We start from the raw sequence: 26,670 nt of genomic DNA on the forward strand, positions 1-26,670 counted from the left end.
TGAGGCAGATACAGATTCGCATGCCAGGGCTGCCTCTGATTTTTATCTTTAGTCTACTTCACTGCCAGCCCTTGCTTTTCTTATCTGTAAAACATGGAAAATACATCAAGAGATGTGGAGTTAACTATGAATACAGTACTTAAAGACTCACACAATGCCTGGCAGAGAGACACTGGCAGATAGCGTTCATCTTCTTTAAAGACTAGGCGGCAGGAACCCTGTCCAATTCCTCCACATCCTTGTTGGTTGGACATGTTACCTAATCCATTTGTGGGATTCCCTGATGAAACAGTCCATATTGAGAAGGGACATCTCAGGGGGCTGAAAGATGATGGCAGAACCTTCATCCTGACATCCAAGCACCTGTCCCCCCAGTTCACCAGAACCCGGGGTCTCATGGTCGTGCCAGTGCGAGATGAAAGTCTTTCTGCTCTGGAGAAACTGGTGTGGGAGGCAGGGAGTGTAAAATCTCCACCCTCACCACCAGCTCTGTGACAAGGAGACTTTCTTACCCTCTGAGCCTCACTTTCCTCAGCTGTGGGATTGGGATAATCATTCCTATCACCAAAGGTTGTGTTTGTTTTGGTTTAAGAAAAGTATCTCAGACAATGCCAGGCACATTTTAGGAACTCAATCAGTATGAAACTTTCCATTTCCCCATTTTCCCTCACTGTAGCATAAGCTGCTTAAGGAACAAAAACTATATCTCATATTTTTAAAAAGCCCTCATCATCTGGCATAGACACAAGCACATGGTAGATGATCAACAATCACTGTTGTTATTCAGGATGATGACATGTACCTTCTTCTGGCAGAATTCAGTGTTCAATGTGATCATATACCTGAGCTCATTTGATTCTTAAAACAACCCTTTGAAAGTAGGCAGAGTTCTACCCAACTTGTAGATGGAGAAACAAGGTCCAGAGAGATCAAATAATGCATGTAAGTCTCGTAGTCAATAAGTTTGGGACTAGAACCCAGATATCTTGTTTCCAAACCCCGTATTTTCCTTCTAGTGGTGGCACTGCCAGTGAGTGGGTGTTTCTGCATGGGAGTTTGGGTTCAGCCCACAGCACTCATTATAGAGCACCTGGATGCATGTGGCAGCCATGGCAGGTGCTAGTGACAGTGTCTGGCTTGGAAGATGGCATTTGATCACTCCCTAAGTTGATTCTTGGAGAACACACTGGCTCTGCGGATTAGCTCTCGGTTGTTTGGTATCCACAGGCTCTGTTTTCCTGTGTCTTCTGTGACGCTGTCCTGAGCATGCTTGCTTATGAAGGTTTGACGCCTGTCCCCACCATACCTGCCTGCCACTGCCAGGATGACTGGAGTCTAAGGTGAGTCTTGTCAAATACTTGGGACTTGACCCAGACCCAGTCGCCAAGAAGCCAGCAGCCAGCTGTCCCCGTTTCAGAACATAGCCAGAAGCAGCTATGTTATGTTGAGTGTCACCCACTTGTTGGCAGCTAGAAGAACCTCGGTCTCTCACATTCTTCTCCTGTGGCTTCACTGTAGATTGATCGTTCCAAGGAAGGCTCAATAGTTGCAACACAGTTACCAAAAAGCCCTGGGCTCAAGGGCCCTGGCCTTAACCTCCAGTGAACCTCTCTTGCCTCTGACTGACACCGAGCAGGGCAGAACCATTAGGCTCAATGCCATTTCAAGCAAACACCCCAGACAGGGGAGCTGAGAGGTCGTGGTGAGGCTTGCTGGCTCACAGGTGCATATTTCACTCTTTGAAGAAATGGTTATTCGTGATCAAACATCTCTATTATAAAATAGTGTCCATTTAAAATTGTTGGAGCGGCTGGGTGTGGTGGCTCACGTCTGTAATCCCAGTACTTAGGGAAGCCAAGGCGGGTGGATCACTCGAGCTCAGGAGTTCAAGACCATCCAGCCTGAACAACATAGTGAAACCCCATGTCTACCAAAAATACAAAAATTAGCCGGGCGTGGTGGTGCATGCCTGTAATCCCAGCTACTTGGGAGGCTGAGGCAGGAAAATTACTTGAACCTGGGAAGCGGAGGTTGCAGTGAGCCAAGATCACACCATTGCGCTCCAGCCCAGGTGACAAGAGTGAAACTCCATCTTAAAAAAAAAATTGTTGGAGCATCTCACCACATTTTAGTACAAGAGAGATTTATCTTTGCTTTATAGGTAGGGAAAAAGCAAAGAGGGATTAATTCATCCGGCCAAAATTGACATTTTATTAACTGTGTTTTTACAGTAATCCATCCCCAGCTGCCAGCTCCCTTACTTGAAGTCTGAGCCTTTTGCAACCCACATTGATATGTCTTTTCTAAACCATGATACTACAATATCATGTACAGGATTTCAATATCTGTACTTTTGAGTCGATTCTCATAGTATTAACATAGTCACTGATTTTAACATTAATTTTAACTTAAAGGTTTTGTTTTAATCTGCTGTGACCATATCTTGAATCACGATAGCTGTAAATAAGTAGATTTATCTAGTATGTTAAATGAACAAATGTAAAACGTTCAATACAGCACAGGAGCTTTCAAATAAGTGGGCATCACTGTTGGTGATGATTAGAAAAAGGAAGAGCTAGAGGTTGAAAAAAGGTAAAGGAAAAATCAGGAGAATTTTTTTTTTCCCCCGAAATGGAGTCTAGCTCTGTCGCCCAGGCTGGAGGACAGTGGCACAATCTTGGATCACTGCAACTCGCCTCCTGGGTTCAAGCAGTTCTCCTGCCTCAGCCTCCCGAGTAGCTGGGAGTACAGGAGCCTGCTGCCATGCCCATCTAATTTTTTATTTTTAGTAGAGACGGGGTTTCACTGTGTTGGCCAGGCTCTTTGAACTCCTGACCTCAGGTGTTCTGCCGGCCTTGACCTCCCAAAGTTGCTGGGATTACAAGTGTGAACCACTGTGCCAAGGCAAATCAGGAGAATTTTGTGAGAAGCATCAGGTGAGGGACAAGAAGGGAAGCAGGTCTTGGAGTCTTGGGATTGCTCTTCAGGAGTGGCAGAGACATGTGCGTGTTTGGCCTGAAATTATCATGGGCACAACCATGCTTTCCTGGTTTGGAACTGGGGAGCTCCTTGAGCATTATTTACTTAGGTATTGTGGTCCTTTTAATAAAAGTTCCTCAAGGCATCATAAAACCTCAAGTTACTCTGCTCTGGGGCCATTATGGGGATCAGCAGACGGCAGGCACTAACTCTGACATGAAATTAGAGGGCTGTTCATGTAGATGGAGGACCAAAATACAAAAGCCAAATCTTAGTATGCATAGGATTCTTAATAAACCTAAATAAATGTAGTCATTGCATTGAAAATGCAGAGAAGAGCAAACCTGAAGTTTCTGATGAGCTGGTAAGTGGAAATTAATTGTATAAAACTCGTAATTGGCCGGGCGTGGTGGCTCAAGCCTGTAATCCCAGCACTTTGGGAGGCCAAGACAGGCGGATCACGAGGTCAGGAGATCGAGACCATCCTGGCTAACCCGGTGAAACCCCGTCTCTACTAAAAAATACAAAAAAACTAGCCAGGCGAGGTGGCGGGTGCCTGTAGTCCCAGCTACTGGGGAGGCTGAGGCAGGAGAATGGCGTAAACCCGGGAGGCGGAGCTTGCAGTGAGCCAAGATCCGGCCACTGCACTCCAGCCTGGGCGACAGAGCGAGACTCCGTGTCAAAAAAACCAAAACAAAACAAAACAAAGAACTCGTAATTAGAAACTAGATGTGTAACATTTCCTAGATATGCTTCTTTGGCATGTGGCCTCTATTATCGTTGTGATGTTTTTCCTGTAAGATCTCAAGTTTCTTAATCTTAAAATCTACCAAGCCATCAGGTTGGGGAGGGAGCGCTAACCTGAGTGCCTGCCTGCCCTGGCGGTACTGGCGTCTGTATGCACAGCAAGCTCATGGGCCAGCACGAGGAGGCCCCATCTACAGACCTGGGCACGTGACACAGATGGTTCATGCCCTTACGGAGGTCTGAGCTCTGTGCTTGGAAACCATGAACTCTGCTTGGGGAGCTGAGGTGGGGAAGGTTGAATGGAGATGGCATTGAGCAAGGGTCCTAAAGGAAGAAGAGAGAGAAGGACATTTCTGAGAGAGCAGACAGCACAGGCAAAGGCCTCGGGGTGGGAGGGACCCTGGCTTGCCTGAGATCAAGGGCGCAAGGCACGGCAGGGGACGGGCAAAGTGTTGGGGCCACGCTCTGATGGCTTAACCACAACACACTGTCTGGCTTCTAGGCAACAGGAGCCGTGGGAGGATGCTGCATCTTGAGGGGTTTTAGACCCGATTTGGGAAGACTGGCAGAGCGGCAATGTGTGTTGGAGGGCAGTGAGCTGTGCAGCCCCAGGGAGAACACGCGGAGCATCAGAGCTAGGCAGTGACTGCCGAAGGAGGGCGGAGTCCACAGGTGCTTGCTGGTAGAAAGTCAGCGAAGTGAGGATGAGATTTGGAGGTGACAGGGAGGGAGGGGCTGGAGATTTATGACTTGGTGCAATTAGGTGGATGGGGCTGTCACTGAGAGTCAGGGAAGGCAGAGGAAGAACAGGTTTGGGGTGGAGGTATGGAGGAGGGGTGGTGAGGATATATGCTAGTTGTAAATGCTCTAGTTTTCTTCTGAGCAGCTTTTGGGCTCCTTAGATTCCAAACTGACATCACCGAGGTTGAGTCTTGGTGAGGCAGCGCGGTAGGCTGGTCAAGCCCACAGACTTCAGCCAACAGCCTGGAATCAGAGCCCGGCTCCATGCTTACCAACACAGCCCTGGGCATGTCATTGAACCTCTCTGTGTCTCCACGTCCTCCTTTGTACAATATTACAGGACCGTAGGGCTGCTGAAAGTATGGATAAAAGTGTCCATACATGTGAAGTGCCTGGCCCACTCTAAGCACTATATAAATATTTGATATGGCCACAGGAACGCCAGGGGCGAAACTTAGGCCCATTTCCTCCTTCTGTCTTAAAATAACTTCAGTTTGACTCAAAACCAACATTTGTAGGCAGACAACTGAGCCCATTCACGGAATGGTGAAATCACTGAATAATGAAAACAGCACAGCAGTAGCTAATCAGAAAGTGGGAAGCTTTTTGTAATTTTCCCCTTTCTCATCACTACTTTCATCAAGGCATTTACTCAACATCTGTTGGATTTAGGGTTCTGTAGAAGCCATGTCTCATGAAAGCCTGTCTAGTTAGTAAACCAGGACACACATAAGCAGGCTATGATAATGTAAAAAATAGGCTGTGCTGTAGGTACGGAGGAATTGAAGAAAGTGAGTGGAGACAGAATGATCCGAGGGGTGCAGGAGCCTGGGTCCCTACCCTTCCTGGGCAGCAGCAGGAGATAGGAGGGTGTGATAGAGCTGGGTTCTTACAGGCCATCCCACAGCTCTGACCCTTGGGCTGTGGTGAGGAGGGGCAGGTGAAACCAACATTCCTGACTTGACTACCTGATTCCCATTCCACATGAGCGCCGTGGGCTGCACTTAAGAGACCATGGGGCAATTGCAACAAAACAAAACAACAACAAAAAACAAAACCAGTTTTGGAGTGGAGCAGCTGACCCTGCAAACTGCTGTGGCAGGATGGACGTGGAGGGGAGAGGCACAGAGCCCACCTCCCTACCCCCGGGGGCTCTGCGGCCTGAGCAGGGTGACTGCTTGGGACCGGAGGAGATTTTTATCTTTCCAGGGAGATTTTTATTCTGGTGTCAATTGCTAAGGAGAGAAAGGTAAAAATAAGTAATCATGTTTTACAACATTTTCTTATCCTCGAACATGGCAAAGAACATATTTTTTTTTCCTACTTTAAACCTTGGGGGGAGTTTTAAAATTCCGAGACCACCTTCTTCATTGTAGGTAATGTTTAACTAACTTAATTTAAATTAATGTGGACAACAATGGTGACAAAAGGCAACTGCGTTGAAGCGTTATTCTAACTAAAAATTCCTTTGGGAGTGTCTGCAAGTCACCCAGTTCAACGCAAATATCCATAAAACATGTACTAATTGTCCCAGAAGGGAATGATTGTTTCAGAAGGGCAGAAGGCCAAGTGAGCTGAAATACCAGGTTCTTAATTTATAAAGTCAATAAAAGCACTCTTTTGTAAGCTCTTCTGAAGTCATAGCATATTATCAGGTAAGTCTGGCACTAAAGCCCTTTATGCTTAAATACTTCACAAGGGCACAAAACAAGGGAACATACACTTAGAGCTTCTTGAATTCGTTTTGTGAGAGACTTAATACTGTGTGAATTTACTCAGCTTTCAGGAACAAAAGGCATTTAAAATTTTTTAAAAAGTCACCAGCTATATACTCAAGATAAAAACACACATTCTTAACTATCTGCAGTTTTATAATAATACACAGAACTTTTACGGCAGCCATACTTTGGAAACTCTATTCAAGGTCTTGCTGAAGATTTGGGAAATCATGCTCCTTTCTTATTTAAACAATTTGTCTTTTCGTGTGAATAGAGGGATGAATTAATACTCCTTTTTTTTTTCTAGGTGGCTTTGCGCCAATAGACGGCAAAATAAAAGATAACAAAGAACTAGCCACTGCGGGTGAACTCCCGGCCTCCGGCTGCGAGGTGCCTGAGGACCCTGGGCTCTCCCTCCTCAGTTTGGGCTTCAGAAGGTGGCTCCACTTCTGGGTGACAATGACAGGCAGACCTGCTGAGAGCCCAGAGAGAAATGCCACCCTGCAGGGAGATAAGGTCATCAACCTGCCACCATTGGTATATTCCCCTAATAATGTCCACTGGTTCCAGGCGAGAGGCACCCACTCCTTTTCCTCTTAAGTCTAACACAGGAGTCTCCAGCTGCCTGAAGAAACCCATTTTTGGGAAGAGGATTAAAAACAAACAAACACACAAACAACAACACTGTGCTCCAAATGTATATAACCCTGTAGATTAATGAAATATTTGGGCCAACGTTCTGTATTCTCATAGGCAAAGACTCGCATAGTATTAAAATACTCACTGATTTTAACATTATTTTTAACTTAAAGGTTTTGTTTTAATCTGCTGTGACCAAATCTTGGACCACTATAGCTATAAATACATAGATTTATCTAGATATGTTAAATGAACAAATGTAAAATGTTCGATACAGCACAAGCACTTAATAAGTGGGTTTCAGAGCCGTGTTTTTCCAACATGTTCTGAGGATCCAAGCTTGATACTTAAGACAATTAAAAACAAGAAATTTAGTTTCAGCACATGTATGGTGTATATATATATTTGTATGGCTGTAAGCTTAGGCTGGTCATAGACCTAAGACAATTGAAGCACTCTTTTCCACAGGTATGGGCTGCATTCTGTTTCACTCACTATAAGCATTTGGTTTTGAACTACAGATATTACAGTAGTTACTAAATCTGAGACCATGTGCAATCTCACTTGGTTTTATTTCCCTTTAGGGTAGTTGCCTAAATCATAAAATTATGCTTCACTGTAGGGGTAAGAAATCTAATTTATTTATTTATTTATGAGATAGAGTCTCATTCTGTTGCCCAGGATAGAGTGCAGTGGCGTGATCTTGGCTCACTGCAACCTCCGCCTCCCCGGTTCAAGCGATTCTCCTGCCTTAGCCTCCCAAGTAGCTGGAATTACAGGCACCTGCCACAACACCCAGCTAATTTTTGTATTTTTAGTAGAGATGGGGTTTCACCATGTTGGCCAGGCTGATCTTGAACTCCTGACCTCAAGTGATGCACCCACCTTGGCCTCTCAAAGTGCTGGGATTACAGGCGTGAGCCACCCTGTGCCCACACCTGGCCAAGGAATAATCTAATTTTTTTTTTTTTTAAACATAAAATTTGTTCATGAAACAGATTCCACCCAAATCAACACACAAATCACTCTAGTGGCAAAGTAGTTTATTTATTATGTCCCCTGAAAGGAGATTAAGACTCGACTCCTCTCCCAGCCGGGGGAGCCTGGGAACTGAGTGCCTCCCTCCGAGAGCCTCCCAGCACCATGTCCATTTCTCTTCCTCTTGGCATCCATTGTGGCACCCAGCCCACCTCTGCCTCATTTCATGATTGTGTGCTTTTGTAGTTTAGAAACAGCTGAGGCAAGCATTTACGTAGAGGCCTCAAGCAGACAACCTACAGGGTGCTCCGTGCCAGTGCAGGTGCCTGGGCAGAGAAGCTGCAGCGCAGCTGCAGAGGCGGCCCTGGGGGTGGCGGGGACCTCTGCTCCCAGGAGGATGTGGAAGGCCACTGTGGGGCAGCCCTGCAGGGGATGGAGGACTTTTGGGACCATGGGAACTGAGAGAGCCGTTAGGAGGGGATCAAGGGCTGCAAGTTCCACAGTGGGGCCCTGTTGTCCCAGCCAGAAGCAGCACCAGTGACTGTCCCACCTTGGAGCCTGGAGCGAACGAAGGACTTGTTAAAACAGATTGTTGGACCCACACTGCGTTTCCCGATTGGGAGTCAGGAGTAGGCCTGAGAATGTGCATTTCTAACGAGTGCCCAGGTAATGCTGATGTCGCTGGTCCAGGGACCACACTTTGAGAACCAATGTGATAAATAATCAAGAAATGTCTTTTGAATCAAATGTACTATTCACAAACCTTTCTCCACCCGAAGGATGCAAATGAAAGGGAGACATAGAGACTGTTAAAGCTATAGGCCAGTCTGCAGGTGGTGATTTTTTAAAAAAAATGTGGTTTGGAATCTGGAGTCCGAGGCCTGGACCCAAATCTTGCCACAGCTTTGTGCTGGCTGAGCACCCTGGGAAGGATGGCTACTTCACAGCGCAACCCCTAGCTCCATGCCTATTATCCAAGGATGACCGACTGCATGGCCCTCAGAGCAGCGGAGACTGAATTTCGTATGGCAGGACCTCATCTGAATATATAGTAGGTGCTCGATACGTGCTATTACCCTCTTCCCTTTTTGGCAGTAGACAGATAAGCTTTTTCTATGACTGATACTATGTTAGATGTGAAAACACTGATGCCTAGAGTGCAACATTTCATCACTAGCCTTCAATGGTAATTCATAAAATTTGAAATGCATGGAAAGCCAGATTTTTCACTGACTTCTCCTCTCTTATTAATCTTCTCCTCTCTTATTAATCTTATTTCATATTCATGGGTGGCCCAAAAGTTTTCATAGCTTTGAACTCTCTGTCCCAATATTTTTAAGTACATGGAACTTGTTATCAACTTCGATTTTTTATTCAAATGAAGTGCCGTAACACTTCAAATCATGTCAATTCCATGACACTCATCTTCAGAAAAGATCTTTCAGTTCTAATCTTAGAAAGCAAGTTTTTAAATTATAAAAGATATGCTTCTTATATTCTCCTCCAAATCCTGCTCCTGAGCAGGGCTATTGTTGTTTCAATAGTTTGTTCCTTTTTCACAGCTGAGTGTTTCACTGTATGGATGTATCAACCATGTGTTTATCCATTCACCCGGTGAGGGCTGTTTGGGTTGTTTTCCTTTTTTTGCTATTCCAAATAAAGCTGCTGTGAATATTTGTATACAAGTCTTTGTGTGGAAGCATGCTTTTATTTTTCTTGGGTAGATACCCAGTAGTGGAATGGCTGCATCACATGCTAGGTCTAATTTTCACTTTTAAGAAACTACCAAACCAGGCTAGGCACAGTGGCTCACATCTGTAATTCCAGCACTTTGGGAGACAGAGGTGGGAGGATCGCTTGAGGTCAGGAGTTCAAGACCAGCCTGAGCAGCATAGCGAGACCCCATCAGCTTTACAAAAAAATAAACAATTAGCCAGGCATGGTGGCATGGGCCTGCAGTCCCAGCTACTCTGGAGGCTGAGGTAGGAGGATTACTTGAGCCCAGGAGGTGGAGGTTGCAGCAAGCCATAAATGCACCATTGCTCTCCAGACTGAGCGAAAAAGACCTCAAAAAAAAAAAAAAAAAAATTAATACAACTCTTAATACACAACTATAAAATGCAGAGTCACCAAGAAAATAAAATCACTATAGTTATCGTACCAACCAGAAATTACCACTATTGCTATACCACTCCAGAAAGTTTTTTTCATGTATATATAAAGGGAAAGAGTTTTATTATTTTTTGTAAAAACTTGAACTATTTATTAATTCTTTAAATCAAAATTTTTTTTTTTTTTTTTTTGAGACGGAGTCTTGCTGTGTCACCCAGGCTGGAGTGCAATGGCCAGATCTCGGCTCACTGCAAGCTCCACCTCCCGGGTTCACGCCATTCTCCTGCCTCAGCCTCCCGAGTAGCTGGGACTACAGGCACCCGCCACCTCGCCCGGCTAGTATTTTTTTGTATTTTTTATTAGAGACGGGGTTTCACCGTGTTAGCCAGGATGGTCTCGATCTCCTGACCTTGTGATCCGCCCGTCTCGGCCTCCCAAAGTGCTGGGATTACAGGCTTGAGCCACCGCGCCCGGCCTTAAATCAAAATTCTACATGTGCATTTCTAATGAGTGCCCAAGTAATGCTGATGTCGCTGGTCCAGGGACCACACTTTGAGAATCAATGTGATAATCAAGAAATGTCTATTGAATCAAATTTACTAAAATATTCACAAACCTTTCTCCACCCGAAGGATGTGAATGAAGGGGAGACAGAGACTGTTAAAGCTACAGGCAGTCTGCAGGTGATTTTTTTTTTTTTTTTTAAATGTGGTTTGGAATCTGGAGCCTGAGACCTGGACCCAAATCTCACCACAGCTTTGTGCTGGCTGAGCACCCTGTATATAATTTAAATCACTGTATAAGTCTCACTATAAAAAGTTGCAAAAATTAGGCTGGGTGTGGTGGTTCACGCCTGTAATTCCAGCACTTTGGGAGGCTGAGGCGGGTGGATCACGAGGTCAGAAGATGGAGACCATCCTGGCTAACGCAGTGAAACCCCGTCTCTACTAAAAATTCAAAAATTAGCCAGGGGTGGTGGCAGGTGCCTGTAGTCCCAGCTACTCGGGAGGCTGAGGCAGGAGAATGGCGTGAAGCCAGGAGACGGAACTTGCAGTGAGCTGAGATCGCGCCACTGCACTGTACGCTGGGCGACAGGGCGAGACTCCATTTAAAAAAAAAAAAAAAGTTGCAAAAATTAAAAAATATTAAAAGTTGTAGTCAGCCAGGTGTGGTGGCTCACACCTGTAATCCCAGCACTTTGGGAGGCTGAGGCAGGAGGATCACTTGAGCCGAGAAGTTCAAGACTAGCCTAGGCAACATAGTGAGACCTCTGTCTCTACGAAAAACAAAAAATTTAGCTGGATGTGGTGGCACATGCCTGTGGTCTCAGCTACTCAGGCTCAGGAGGAGCATTTGAGCCGGGGAGTCAAAGCTGCAGTGAGCCAAGGTCACACCACTGCACTCCAGCCTGGGTGACACAGCAAGACCCTGTCTCAAAAAAAAAAAAAAGAAAAGAAAAAAGAAAACCTTACAATAAGTGAAACAGGTAGAGAGTAACAAAATATATTCAATTCAAAATGAACTCTCTAACCACTGCTCACATCCCCACTACAGTGTACTCATCAGATAGTCAGTGATACTTTTATGATATAGGTTGGATCACATCATTCTTTTGTTTAAAAATTTCGAATGGTTTCCTGTAACATTTGAGATAAAAGCCAACCACGGTAAGGTCATCCTTCCCATGACCTCAGAGCAACCTCTACCATCCCATCTGCCCATCTGCTCTCCTCCCCTTCAACCACACTGCTCCAGCCACTCTGGACAGCTTGCCAGTCCTTGACTGCACCCAGCATGCCCCTGCTCACAGCCTCTGCACATCTTTCCTCTGCCTGTGCTGATCTCCCCCTGGATGGGCTGCATGGCTGCTCACGCTACTGTGTTCCATGCAAGTTGGTCTCTGCTCTAATGCCACTGCCCCAGAGGATCCTCCCTCAGCCGCCCTTTATAAAATGGCCTACCTTATCATTTATCTCTTTTCTTGCTTTTTCTTCATTGTACTGAGTTCCCCAAAACATTATATATATTTTTTACTATCAGCCTCCACCCAGTTGGAACCTACGATCTTTAAAGGTGGGGGTCTTGTTCAGTGCTGTATTCCCAGTGCTTAGAACGTGTCTGGAACACAGGAGTTGCTATCTGTTGCATGCATAAATGAACTCAGAACAAGAATGCCTGATTTTCCAATGTCCTTACCAGGTTTTATACATCTTTATAATCTTTGCCAATCCAATATGTGGGAAACAGTATTCGCTTCAATTTGTATTTCTTGAGTATGAGTGAGGTAGAGTATCCTATCATGTTTTTTGGCTTGACTTTCAGAAAACTAATTTTTCATATCCCTTATTCAGTTTGCTTTTTTCCTTTTGCTTTGCAAGAGCTATTGACACATTAAAGAAATTATTCCTTTGTCCATCATATGCTGCAAAAATTGACTATGCCATTCCAAGAGCAAAACATTCATATTTGTTTTCTACTAATACTTTTATATTTTTAAATATGAAAGATTATGTTTAGATCTTTGATCCATCTGGGATTTACTCTGGGGTGTAAAGAATAAGGAAGAGATCTACTTTAAAAAATAAATTTAGCTTTAAAATACAACGAGTATACATTTCTGGATACAACTATACAATTTACTGGCCGGGCACGGTGGCTCACACCTATAATCCCAGCACTTTGGGAGGCCGAGGTGGATGGATCACGAGGTCAGGAAATCAAGACCATCCTGGCTAACATGGTGAAACCCCATCTCTACTAAAAACAAACAAAAAAATTAGCGTGGTGGCGGGCACCTGTAGTCCCAGCTACTTGGGAGGCTAAGGCAGGAGAATGGCATGAACCTGGGAAGTGGAGCTTGCAGTAAGCCAAGATCATGTCACTGTACTCCAGCCTGGGCGACAGAGCAAGACTCTGTCTCAAAAAAAATAAAATAAAATAAATACAATCATATAATTTACTGTTGTTTTAACTTTCTCTTAGAATATTCATACTCTGAAAAATAAAATCAAACAAAGCTCACCTGCTTTATAATATACAATTTTCTAAGCACACTTGACATATATGTAAATATGTGTCAGAGCATATACATATATATGCAGTATTTTCCACAATTCTCTGGAATGTTATATTAAAATCTGATGTTATATCAATACTAAAATATTTTTCCAGAAAGTTTCTATTTCATTTTCTCAATGTCGTCTCGCTTTCTTGGATCTTGATTTCTTTTTTGTTACACTATATTTTTTCTCGAAAAGTTTCTTCTCAACTAAGCTCACTTCTTCATGGAGAAGGGAAGTCTTTATTCTGAGCAGGAAGGAGAAGAGATTTAGTATAAACTGATAACTCAGAGAATAATTTGATTCTTCATAGGTTGTCACGTGTGTACAATAGCTAGAAGGGAAAAAGAAAAAAGAATTTCTCTTTAGATGGTAACCAAGAAAGGCACACACTAACCCCTGAACATCTCCCCAAATAACAAATATATATGGTTAGGCTTAAAACAGGACCCTGAGCTGGAAGGAAACCTAGAAGAATTTGGTAACTCCTTAACTGCACAAAGGAAAACATGTTCACACTGTCCACGGCCACCACACAAGGGCCACAGGTGGTGCTAGGAGCTGGTCCTTCAACTCTCTGCTCGAAGTTTCTTCACTCCAGATGGGGCACCACTCCACCTTCTTACCATGGTCAAGGCAAACAAAAGCATACAAGGAGATATTCTGAACATATTTCTTTTTTTTTTTTTTTTTTTTTTTTGAGACAGAGTTTCGCTCTGTTGCCCAGGCTGGAGTGCAGTGGCCCGATCTCAGCTCACTGCAAGCTCCGCCTCCCGGGTTTACGCCATTCTCCTGCCTCAGCCTCCCGAGCAGCTGGGACTACAGGCGCCCGCCACCTCGCCCGGCTAGTTTTTTGTATTTTTTAGTACAGATGGGGTTTCACTGTGTTAGCCAGGATGGTCTTGATCTCCTGACCTCGTGATCTGCCCGTCTCGGCCTCCCAAAGTGCTGGGATTACAGGCTTGAGCCACCGCGCCCAGCTCTGAACATATTTCTAAAACAAACTAAAGAAAACAAATAATCCCCGACTTCCACCCAACATAAGACACTAGACTTTATAATGTAGCTTGCAATACTATATGTACTGTAGGAGAAGAGTTTACCAAGCAATTTCCCTTATTTTAAAATAGTAAAGCCTTCCATTCCAAAATGGCCAAACAGGAACAGCTCTGGTCTGCAGCTCCCAGCATGATCGATGCAGAGACAGGTGATATTTGCATTTCCAACTGAGGTACCTAGTTCATCTCATTGGGACTGGTTGGACAGTGGGTGCAGCCCACGGAGGGCAAGCCGAATCAGGGTGGGGCATCGTCTCACCTGGGAAGGGATTTCCCTTTCCTAGCCAGGGGAAGCTGTGACAGACTACACCTGTAAAATAAGGACACTCCCGCCCAAATACTGCACTTTTCCAACGGTCTTACCAAACAGCACACCAGGAGATTATATCCTGAGCCTGGCTCAGCTGGTCCCTCGCCCATAGAGCCTTGCTCACTGCTCGTGCAGCAGTCTGAGATCAACCTGTGAGGCAGCAGCCTGGCAGCTGGAGGGGCGTCTGCTATTGCTGAGGCTTAAGTAGGTAAACAAAGCAGCTAGGAAGCTTGAACTGGGCAGAGCCCACCGCAGCTCAGCAAGACTTGCTGCCTCTGTAAACTCCACCTCTGGGGGCAGTGCGTAGCTGAACAAAAGACAGCAGAAACTTCTGCAGACTTAAACGTCCCTGTCCGACAGCTCTGAAGAAAGCAGTGGTTCTCCCAGCATAGCATTTGAGCTCAGGACAGACAGACTGCCTCCTCAAGTGGGTCCCTGACCCCCATGTAGCCTAACTGTGAGACACCTCCCAGCAGGGGCCAACTGACACCTCATACAGGTGGGTGCCCCTCTGGGACAAAGCTTCCAGAGGAAGGATCAGGCAGCAGTATTTGCTGTTCTGCAGCCTCCACTGGTGATACCCAGGCAAACAGGGTCTGGAGAGGACCTCCAGCAAAATCCAACAGACCTGCAGCTGAGGGACCAGACTGTTAGAAGGAAAACTAACAGAAAGGAATAGCATCAACATCAACAAAAAGGACATCCACACCAAAACCCCATCTGTAGGTCACCAACATCAAAGACCAAAGGTAGATAAAACCACAAAGATGGGGAGAAACCAGAGCAGAAAAGCTGAAAATTCTAAAAACCAGAGCACCTCCTCTCCTTCAAAGGATTGCAGCTCCTCGCCAGCAACGGAACAAAGCTGGACGGAGAATGACTTTGACGAGCTGACAGAAGTAGGCTTCAGAAGGTCGGTAATAACAAACTTCTCTGAGCTAAAGGAGGATGTTCGAACCCATCGCAAGGAAGCTAAAAACCTTGAAAAAAGATTAGACAAATGGTTAACTAGAATAAACAGTGCAGAGAAGACCTTAAAAGACCTGATGGAGCTGAAAACCACGGCACGAGAACTATGTGATGCATGCACAAGCTTCAGTAGCCGATTCGATCAAGTGGAAGAAAGAGTATCAGTGATCGAAGATCAAATTAATGAAATAAAGTGAGAAGAGAAGTTTAGAGAAAAAAAGAGTAAAAAGAAACAAACAAAGCCTCCAAGAAATATGGGACTATGTGAAAAGTCTACGTTTGATTAGTGTGCCTGAAAGTGACAGGGAGAATTCAGGAAATACAGAGAACACCACCCCTTGAGAAGAGCAACTCCAAGACACATAATTGTCAGATTCACCAAGGCTGAAATGAAGGAAAAAACGTTAAGGGCAGCCAGAGAGAAAGGTCAGGTTACCCAAAAAGGGAAGCCCATCAGACTAACAGCGAATCTCTCAGCAGAAACTCTACAAGCCAGAAAAGAGTGGGGGCCAATATTCAACATTCTTAAAGAAAAGAATTTTCAACCCAGAATTTCATATCCAGCCAAACTAAGCTTCACAAGTGAAGGAGAAATAAAATCCTTTACAGACAAGCAAATGCTGAGAGATTTTGTCACCACCAGGCCTGCCTTACAAGAACTCCTGAAGGAAGCACTAAACACGGAAAGGAACAACCGGTACCAGCCACTGCAAAAACATGCCAAAATGTAAAGACCATCGATGCTAGGGAGAAACTGCATCAACTAACAGGCAAAATAACCAGCTAACATCATAATGACAGGATCAAATTCACACATAACAATATTAACCTTAAATGTAAATGGACTAAGTGCCCCAATTAAAAGACACAGACTGGCAAATTGGATAGAGTCAAGACCCATCAGTGTGCTGTATTCGGGAGACCCATCTCATGTGCAGAGACACACATAGGCTCAAATAAACGGATGGAGGAAGATCTACCAAGCAAATGAAAAGCAAAAATAGCATGGGTTGCAATCCTATTCTCTGTTAAAACAGGCTTTAAAACAACAAAGACCAAGAGAGACAAAGAAGGCCATTACATAACGGTAAAGGGATAGATTCAACAAGAAGAGCTAACTATCCTAAATATATATGCACCCAATACAGGAGCACCCAGATTTATAAAGCAAGTCCTTAGAGACCTACAAAGAGACTTAGACTCCCATACAGTAATAATGGGAGACTTTAACACTCCACTGTCAATATTAGACAGATCAACGAGACAGAAAGTTGACAAGGATATCCAGGACTTGAACTCAGCTCTGCACCAAGTGGACCTAATAGACATCTACACAACTCTCCACCGCAAATCAACAGAATATACATTCTTCTCAGCACCACATTGCACTTACTCCAAAATTGACCACATAGTTGGAAGTAAAGCACTCCTCAGCAAATGTAAAAGAACAGAAATCACAACAAACTGTCTCTCAGACCACAGTGCAATCAAATTAGAACTCAGGATTAAGAAACTCACTCAAAACCGCACAACTACTTGGAAATTGAACAACCTGCTCCTGAGTTACTACTGGGTAAATAACGAAATGAAGGCAGAAATAAAGATGTTCTTTAAAACCAATGAGAACAAAGACACAACGTACCAGAATCTCTGGGACACATTTAAAGCAGTGTGTAGAGGGAAATTTATAGCACTAAATGCCCACAAGAGGAAGCAGGAGAGATCTAAAATTGACACCCTAACATCACAATTAAAAGAACTACAGAAGCACGAGAAAACACATTCAAAAGCTGGCAGAAGATAACTAAGATCAGAGCAGAACTGAAGGAGATAGAGACACAAAAACCAAAACACCCTTAAAAAAAAAAAATCAATGAATCCAGGAGCTGGTTTTTTGAAAAGATCACCAAAATTGATAGACCACTAGCAAGACTAATAAATAAGAAAAGAGAAAAGAATAAAACAGATGCAATGATAAAGGGGTATCACCACCTATTCCACAGAAATACAAACTACCATCAGAGAATAATATAAACACCTTTATGCAGATAAACTAGAACATCTAGAAGAAATGGATAAATTCCCGGACACATACACCCTTCCAAGACTAAACCAGGAAGAAGTTGAATCTCTGAATAGACCAATAACAGGCTCTGAAACTGAGGCAATAATTAATAGGCTACCAACCAAAAAAAGTCCAGGACCAGATGGATTTACAGCTGAATTCTACCAGAGGTACAAAGAGGAGCTGGTACCATTCCTTCTGAAACTATTCCAATCAATAGAAAAAAGAGGGAATCCTTCCTAACTCATTTTATGAGGCCAGCATCATCATGATACCAAAGCCTGGCAGAGACACAACAAAAAAAAAGAGAATTTTAGATCAATATCCTTGATTAACATCGATGCAAAAATCCTCAATAAAATACTGGAAAACTGAATCCAGCAGCACATCAAAAAGCTTATCTGCCGCGTTCAAGTTGGCTTCATGCCTGGGATGCAAGGCTGGTTCAACATACGCAAATCAATAAACGTAATCCATCACATAAACAGAACCAACGACAAAACCATATGATTATCTCAACAGATGCGGAAAAGGCCTTCAACAAAATTCAACAGCTCTTCATGCAAAAAACTCTCAGTAAACTAGGTACTGATGGAATGTATCTCAAAACAGTAAGAGCTATTTATGAGAAACCCACAGCCAATATAATATTGAATGGGCAAAAACTGGAAGCATTCCCTTTGAAAACTGGCACAAGACAGGGATGCCCTCTCTCACCACTCCTATTCAACATAGTGTTGGAAGTTCTGGCCAGGGCAATCAGGCAAGAGAAAGCAATAGAAGGTATTCAATTAGGAAAAGAGGAAGTCATATTATCCCTGTTTGCAGATGACATGATTGTATACTCAGAAAACCCCATCGTCTCAGCCCAAAATCTCCTTAAGCTGATAAGCAACTTCAGCAAAGTCTCAGGATACAAAATCAATGGGCAAAAATCACAAGCATTCCTATACACCAATAACATACAAACAGCCAAATCATGAGTGAACTCCCATTCACAATTGCTACAAAAAGAATAAAATACCTAGAAATCCAACTTACAAGGGATGTGAAGGATGTGAAGGACCTCTTCAAGGAGAACTACAAACCACTGCTCAACGAAATAAAAGAGGACACAAACAAACAGAAGAACATTCCACACTCATGGATAGGAAGAATCAGTATCGTGAAAATGGCCATACTGCTTAAGGTAATTTATAGATTCAATGCCATCCCCATCAAGCTACCAATGATTTTCTTCACAGAATTAGAAAAAACTGAAGTTCATATGGAATCAAAAAAGAGCCTGCAGTGCCAAAACAATCCTAAGCAAAAAGAACAAAGCTGGGGGCATTACGCTACCTGACTTCAAACTATACTACAAGGCTACAATAACCAAAACAACATGGTACTGGTGCCAAAACAGAGATATAGACCAATGGAACAGAACAGAGGCCTCAGAAATAATACCACACATCTACAACCATCTCATCTTTGACAAAACTGACAAAAACAAGAAATGGGGAAAAGATTCCCTATTTAATAAACGGTGCTGGGAAAACTGGATAGCCATATGTAGAAAGCTGAAACTGGATTCCTTGCTTACACCTTACACAAAAATTATTTCAAGATGGGTTAAAAACTTAAATGTTAGACCTAAAACCATAAAAACCCTAGAAGAAAACCTAGGCAATACCATTCAGGACATAGGCACGGGCAAGGACTTCATGTCTAAAACACCAAAAGCAATGGCAACAAAAGCCAATAGACAAATGGGATCTAATTAAACTAAAGGGCTTCTACACAGCAAAAGAAACTACCATCAGAATGAACAACCCGCATAATGGGAGAAACTGTTTTCAATCTACCCATCTGACAAAGTGCTAATATCTTGAATCTACAAAGAACTTAAACAAATTTACAAGAAAAAAAACAAACAACCCCATCAAAAAGTGAGCAAATGATATGAACAGACACTTCTCAAAAGAAGACATTTATGCAGCCAACAGACACAAGAAACTCACTGGTCATCAGAGAAATGCAAATCAAAACCACAATGAGATACCATCTCACACCAGCTAGAATGGCGATCATTAAAGTCAGGAAACAACAGATGCTGGAGAGGATGTGGAGAAACAGGAATGCTTTTACACTGTTGGTGGGAGTGTAAACTAGTTCAACCATTGTGGAAAACAATGTGGCAATTCCTCAAGGATCTAGAACTAGAAATACCATTTGAGCTAGTGATCCCATTACTGGGAATATACCCAAAGGATTATAAATCATGCTACTATAAAGACACATGCACACATATGTTTGCTGTGGCACTATTCACAATAGCAAAAACTTGGAACCAACCCAAATGTCCTCCAATGTTAGACTGGATTAAGAAAATGTGGCACATATACACCATGGAATACTATGCAGCCATAAAAAAGGATGAGTTCATGTCCTTTGTAGGGACATGGATGAAGCTGAAACAGCAAACTACCACAAGGACAGAAAACCATACACCACATGTTCTCACTCATAAGCGGGAATTGAACAATGAGAACACATGGACACAGGGCGGGGAACATCACACACTAGGGCCTGTCATGGGGTGGGGCACAGAGGGAGGGATAACATTAGGAGAAATACCTAATGTAAATGACCAGTTGATGGGTGCAGCAAACCAACATGGCACACGGATACCTATGTAACAAACCTGTACATTGTGCACATGTACCCTAAAACTTAAAGTATTAAAAAAAAAAAAAAAGTTAAACCTGAATCTGATCAAATCTCTAATGCTAATTGCCAATCTCTTTTTTTTTTTTTTGAGACAGAGTCTCACCCTGCTGACTGCAACCTCTGCCTTCCGGATTCAAGCGATTCTCCTGCCTCAGCCTCCCAAGTAGCTGGGACTATAGGCATGCACCACCATGCCTGGCTAATTTTTGTATTTTTAGTAGAAACGGGGTTTCACCATGTTGGCCAGTCTGGTCTCAAACTCCTGACCTCAGGTGATCTACCCACCTTGGCCTCCCAAAGTGTTGAGATCACAGGCATGAACCACCGCACCCGGCCATAACTGCCAATCTCAAACTCTAACTACACCAACATATAGGCTATCCAGGGACAGAGGAAGAGGTTAAATGGCATCACATGGCACTGTCTATATGCAAAATTCGGACTATGAGAAATTGTATGGGACACATGACCAGGATTACTCAATAAGTACATTGTAAGAAGAAAAAAGAGAGATAAAGAGGGGGGTTCTGAAGAACTGAAACACTTACAAGCCATGTCAACCACTTGCAATATATGGGCCTGGTTTGGATTCTGAGTTAAACTCATTTAAAAAATTATCGGCCGGGTGCGGTGGCTCAAGCCTGTAATCCCAGCACTTTGGGAGGCCGAGACGGGCGGATCACGAGGTCAGGAGATCGAGACCATCCTGGCTAACACGGTGAAACCCCGTCTCTACTAAAAAATACAAAAAACTAGCCGGGCGCGGTGGCGGGCGCCTGTAGTCCCAACTACTCGGGAGGCTGAGGCAGGAGAATGGCGTGAACCCGGGAGGCGGAGCTTGCAGTGAGCTGAGATCCGGCCACTGCACTCCAGCCTGGGCGGCAGAGCGAGACTCCGTCTCAAAAAATAAATAAATAAATAAATAAATAATTATATGACAATTAGGAAAATCTAACCACTGACTGCATGGTGGATAATATTAAGAAATTACTATTAATTTTTTATATCTGATTAATGGTATTACGGTTTTACTTTAAAAAATATGATGTTTGAGATCTGCTTCCAAATAATGGGGGGTAGAGGGGTAGAGTAAGCTGGAGCCTGGGTGAAGCAAGTCTTGCCATGTCACAGTTGCTGAGGTTGGGTGACAGAGACAGGGGGGTTCTTTATACTACTCTACTTCTGAGTATACCAGAAATTCCCCATTATCAACTTTAGAAAGCAAGTAAAGAAATAACATATAGAAGCTATAAACATTGAGATATTATGACTTACATAACATATATGGCCCTAAATTCCTTAATGTCTGTGTTTGCACTGCAAAACTCTGCCACTTGTCTAGGAACAGTGGCTCATGCCTGTAATCCCAGCACGTTGGAAGGCCAAGGTGGGCAGATCACAAGATCAGGAGTTTGAGACCAGTCTGACCAACATGATGAAACCCTTCTCTACTAAAAATACAAAAATTAGCCAGGGTGGTAGCGCATGTCTGTAGTAGCAGGCAGTTGGGAGGCTGAGGCACAAGAATTGTTTGAACCGGGGAGGCTGCAGTGAGCCAAGACTGTGTCACTGCACTCCAGCATGGGTGACAGAACAAGCTTCTGTCTCAAAAAAACAAACACCCCAAAACAAAAAACCCCAAAACCAATCAACCAACCAAACAAAACCCTCTGCCACCCATCAGCTGTGACTATGGATAACTACTCTTGGTTCTCTCATCTGTAAAACAGGAAAAAAATAACAGTACTTATACTTTTTTTTTTTTTTTTTTTGAGACGGAGTCTCACTCTGTCACCCAGGTTGGAGTGCAGTGGCACAATCTCGGCTCACTGCAAGCTCTGCCTCCTGGGTTCACGCCATTCTCCTGCTTCAGCCTCCCGAGTAGCTGGGACTACAGGCGCCCGCTACTATGCCCGGCTAATATTTTGTATTTTTAGTAGAGACGGGGTTTCACCATGTTAGCCAGGATGGTCTCGATCTCCTGACCTCGTAATCTGCCTGCCTCGGCTTTCCAAAGTGCTGGGATTACAGGTGTGAGCCATTGCGCCCGGCCAACAGTACTTACACTTGACAGAGTAGACAAGATTAAATAAGAATGTATATTAAACACTTAACCCAATTCTTGGCACACAGCAAGGGCTCAAAAATGTTCACTTCCTCTACAGTCCTTTAAAATTAATTTTTTTTTGTATTTACTCAGAATCTTAAGGCTATTTTAATACTATACAGTAAACCAAATGCTTTATTACTAGTAGGAAATATAAAGGCCTCAAATGTTTGTTCATTGATTGGTTTAATAAAGATAAAAAATAAGCCATTTACAGTAATTCTCACAAAAATGTTGGCCTCTTGCTTTTTTTATATATATATATATATTTTTTTTTTTTCGAGATGGAGTCTCACTCTGTCACCCAGGCTGGAGTGCAGTGGTGAGATCTCAGCTCACTGCAACTTCCATCTCCCAGGTTCAAGCGATTCTTATGCCTCAGTCTCCCAAGTAGCTGGGATTACAGGCGTGCCCCTCCATACCTGGCTGATTTTTGTATTTTTAGTAGAGATGGTGATTCACCATGTTGGCCAGGCTGGTCTTGAATTCCGATCCACCTGCATTGGCCTCTCAAAGTGCTGGGATTACAGGCATGAGCCACCCACCACACCCGGCTTAGAGATATATATTTTTAAGAGACAGGGTCTCACTATGCCCAGGCTGGAGTGCAGTGGCTACACACAGTCACAATCATTGCACATCACAGCCTCAAACTCCTGGCCTCAAGTGATTGTCCCACCTCAGCCTTTCAAGTCGCCGGGACTACAGACATGTGCCACCACACCTGCCTAAGCTAAGCATATGACATATTTGAGTACTTTTTTTTTTGAGACTAAGTCTCGCTCTGTCACCAGGCTGGAGTGCAGTGGTACAGTCTTGGCCCACGGCAACCTCCAACTCCCGAGTTCAAGTGATTACCCTGCCTCAGCCTTCTGAGTAGCTGGGACTACAGGCATGCACCACCACGCCCGGCTAATTTTTTGTATTTTAGTAGAGACGGGGTTTCACCATGTTGGCCAGGATGGTCTCAATCTCCTGACTTCGTGATCCGCCTGCCTCGGCCTCCCAAAGCGCCGGGATTACAGATATGAGCCACCCTGCCCGGCCTGAGTACTGTTTTTTCACTATAGTTTAAAAAAATAGTTAAAAATAATATTTTACAAATTCAGGCCGGGCGCGGTGGCTCAAGCCTGTAATCCCAGCACTTTGGGAGGCCGAGGCGGGTGGATCACGAGGTCAGGAGATCGAGACCATCCTGGCTAACATGGTGAAACCCCGTCTCTACTAAAAATACAAAAAACTAGCCGGGCGTGGTGGCGGGCGCCTGTAGTCCCAGCTACTCGGAGGCTGAGGCAGGAGAATGGCGTGAACCTGGGAGGCGGAGCTTGCAGTGAGCCGAGATCGCACCACTGCACTCCAGCCTGGGTGACACAGCGAGACTCCGTCTCAAAAAAAAAAAAAATATATTTTACAAATTCAAATCAAATTTTTGTGGGGCAGCCAAAGCACCTCCATTTCCTGTGGAATACAACTAAAGACCACTGCTCTGCCTCGTCTATGGAACTCCCAGGGAGGTCATGGCCACCTACAAGAAGTCAGGTCTTCTGACCCAGCCAACTATTATAACAACTGGGAATAGAAAGGGCATTTCAATTCATTGAAATTGTTAACTCTGCCTCAGCTAGGAAGAATCAACAGCCTCCCATACCTGAAGTACTCTTGTGGCCTTTCTCTGCTTAGTTCCCAAGCTCTGAGTGTTTTCACAATTTTACAGCAAATGTTTTGTTTCTTCTGAACCCTCAGAAATGAGTCCTTCTGCCTAATGAAATTCTCTACATAGCTAAATATCTGCTCTCAAAAGCATCGCTTTTCATTGTAACCATTTTTGATGGTTGTCTTAGAGCATATTCAGCGTATTTTAGCCTTTACAGTTGCCTGTTTTTATTGTAGAAACAGTAGAAAACATGCTATTAAAACCCACCACGAAGGCACACAGCATCTTGGGACATGCGCTGTGCTGAAGCAGGGATGTGGTCCCCTTATTTAGTGGCACGGAGCCATGAACTTCAGGCTCTGCGACTGGAGCTCTGTCTGCTTTGGATTCTGAGGCTGGCTCCCCTATTGTTGTCAAAGGGTGTCATTTATGTTTACCGTCAAGATGTCTATCAGCAGAGTGCTTCTCGGACCTCTGGTTTTGTTTCTTTGATGATGAGGAGTTTGGAAATCAGACAACTCAGCCTAAGGGCAGAGTCAGGGGCTCTGAGCGAGGGGCTAAGGGGCTCTCTAAGGAAAGAGGCTGAGTTTTAGTTACGGTCTCTGTGGCATTTTTACTGCCCAGCTGAAGCCTTTTTTGCTTGCTCTGCAGTTCTAGGCTCTGGTCTAGAACAGGGAAGGTTGACAGATAAGTTTGGTGTCTAAAGTCATGGTATCACTGAAACTTCATACAATCAGAATTTAGTTTTATGCTTCATGCAGAGAAAAAAATCTCAGCATTTTCATCACTGACTATACTAAGCTCTATGTGTCACTCACTGCGTTATACTGCAGTATTAAATCTGAGATCATCCACAATCCACCCTCATGCCCTGTGAAAAAGCACAAAGGTACGGATCACGACATAAGCTGCCATGGATGCAGAACCTGAATCTAAATATGAGGAACCATCACAACCATACTCAGAAACATTGTATAACACCACTGACATTTCTGAAAAATACAGGTCAATGTCATGAAAGACAAAGAAAGGCTGAGGGACAATCTGATTAAAGGAGACTGAAGAGATAAAATCAATCAATGCTATACCTACTCCTGAACTTGATCCTGCTATAAAAGGACACTGGGGATCTAATGAGAAAACTGGAATATGGACTGTGGGTGAGATAAAAGTATCGTATCAATATTAAGTTTTCTGAGTTTGATAACTGTACGGTGGTCACTTAAGAGAATATCCTTATTTTTAGGAAATACTTAAGGAAGTATTAAGAGGTAGAAAGACATGAAAAAGGTAACTGACTCAGAGAAGTGATATGTACTAAAAAATACAGCGCATTCTCCTGATCAGCAGTTACAGCCACTTCTATTGCCTGCCTGCTGCACTGCAGGTTAATTTAGAGGCAACAGTTGTGCTAATTGCCTTGTATCCTCTTTCTTGATTTTTACCAGCTTTCCTAGAACTCTTACACAAGACTCAATGTATAATTCTGATTTTCATGACTTTAAGCTCACCAGCTTCTAATTCCAACAGAAAACCTATCTGGCTCTTATATAGGCAACTGTTTCAATTATATGTGACTTTTTCTAAAAGCATTGATTACCATCTGCAGAATTTCTGTGTACTAAGCCAATATAATGAATTCTTAGTTAGCAGTGATTGGCCTTTCTCTTTCAGGACTCCCTGAAGGCTGTGTCCATGGAAACATGTTCTATCAGTGTCTTCCTCAGTCCAGTTGAACTGAAAACTTGAAGGGCTTTTTTTTCCAGCAGTTGCTGTTGAATCAACCAGTGTGCTAAATTGTTTCTGTAGATTCACCACCATTTCTGGAAATGGAGAAAAAAAGGAAACAAAATAACAAGTTATATTAAATCACAAATAAAGCCTGGAATTTACTTGATAAGAATGTACCAATATTGGTTCCTTAGTTTTGGCAAATGTACCACCGTAATGTAACAGGATAACTTTAAGAGAAAATGAAACTGGATGAGGTGCATGTGGAAAACTACTTCAAAAAGAATGTACAATCCAAAAAGAATTCTATAAGCAAAGAATTCCCAAAATCAGAATGATTTAGGATTTTAGATTTTGGCAGGAACTGAGGCTCTGTTTTGAAGAACGGCATGTTCCTGAAGTAGATTCCTGCAGAGATTGCTTGAAGAGCATGATGCTCCTTTGGATGTATACGTGCCCCGGAACATTTGTTTAAAAAAAGTAAAAAACTTAAGCATTCAACATTTCAAGTCCAGATATTTAATTTTTCTACAGTTGTGTTGCTACTTGGTATTAAGACAAAACTGGACTCACCTCTTTTTTTATATGCTACTGGTTTGTCGACAAACGAGTAGTAGAGTGGCTTTTCACTTTTCCACAGGTACCTGTACATGGTAAAGAAACAGCTGGAGCAGGATGGAGATGAAACGGACATAAACACATTGTCTGAAGCACTATCTGAGATTTCCGATATTTCATTACAGTTCTGGCTTAGAATGGCTTATTGGCACATGTCTATATTGTCTACTGAACTTAGGCCCTAGAAGGAAGCACTGACCGAGAGCCCAGGCCAAGAGAATGGTATGCTCCTCTTAAAAGCTGCCCAGATGCCGTGACATCTTGAAGAAGCTATTAATTACACACAAAACACAGAAACAGTTTCCTCCACCATAAATTTCCCTTGCTGCTCGTTCTCATAAAGTGAAGCCACCTCGAAACAACTGTTCCTCATTGCCTTTGCCCCAATGCCTTTTTGCTGAGAGTTGTTAGTAGTACTTCTGAATAACTTACACGGAGTGAACAGTAAATGCATCTCTCTGGCACCTGATGCC

The 26,670-nt window shown here is 43.5% G+C and overlaps 1 protein-coding gene across 2 annotated transcripts in view; it reads right to left on the reverse strand.

Annotated features, from left to right (window-relative positions):
- Window positions 1–7,852: 7,852 nt before the first annotated feature.
- TAF1B (TATA-box binding protein associated factor, RNA polymerase I subunit B) overlaps window positions 7,853–26,670 on the reverse strand; it is an 89,280-nt gene continuing 70,462 nt past the window's right edge. Inside the window, exons 13-15 of one of the 2 annotated variants that reach the window (XM_050753913.1) lie at window positions 26,153–26,223; window positions 25,449–25,671; window positions 7,853–13,307 (exon numbers count right to left, since the gene is read on the reverse strand). In XM_050753913.1, the coding sequence (XP_050609870.1) occupies window positions 13,106–13,307; window positions 25,449–25,671; window positions 26,153–26,223 (496 nt within the window). In that variant the 3' untranslated portion in view covers window positions 7,853–13,105. Of the gene's footprint in view, window positions 13,308–25,448; window positions 25,672–26,152; window positions 26,245–26,670 lie in introns of both variants that reach the window. The other variant, XM_050753911.1, reaches the window with a different exon arrangement.

The sequence above is a fragment of the Macaca thibetana genome, chromosome 13, assembly GCF_024542745.1.
Source record: "Macaca thibetana thibetana isolate TM-01 chromosome 13, ASM2454274v1, whole genome shotgun sequence".
Lineage (NCBI taxonomy): Eukaryota > Metazoa > Chordata > Mammalia > Primates > Cercopithecidae > Macaca > Macaca thibetana.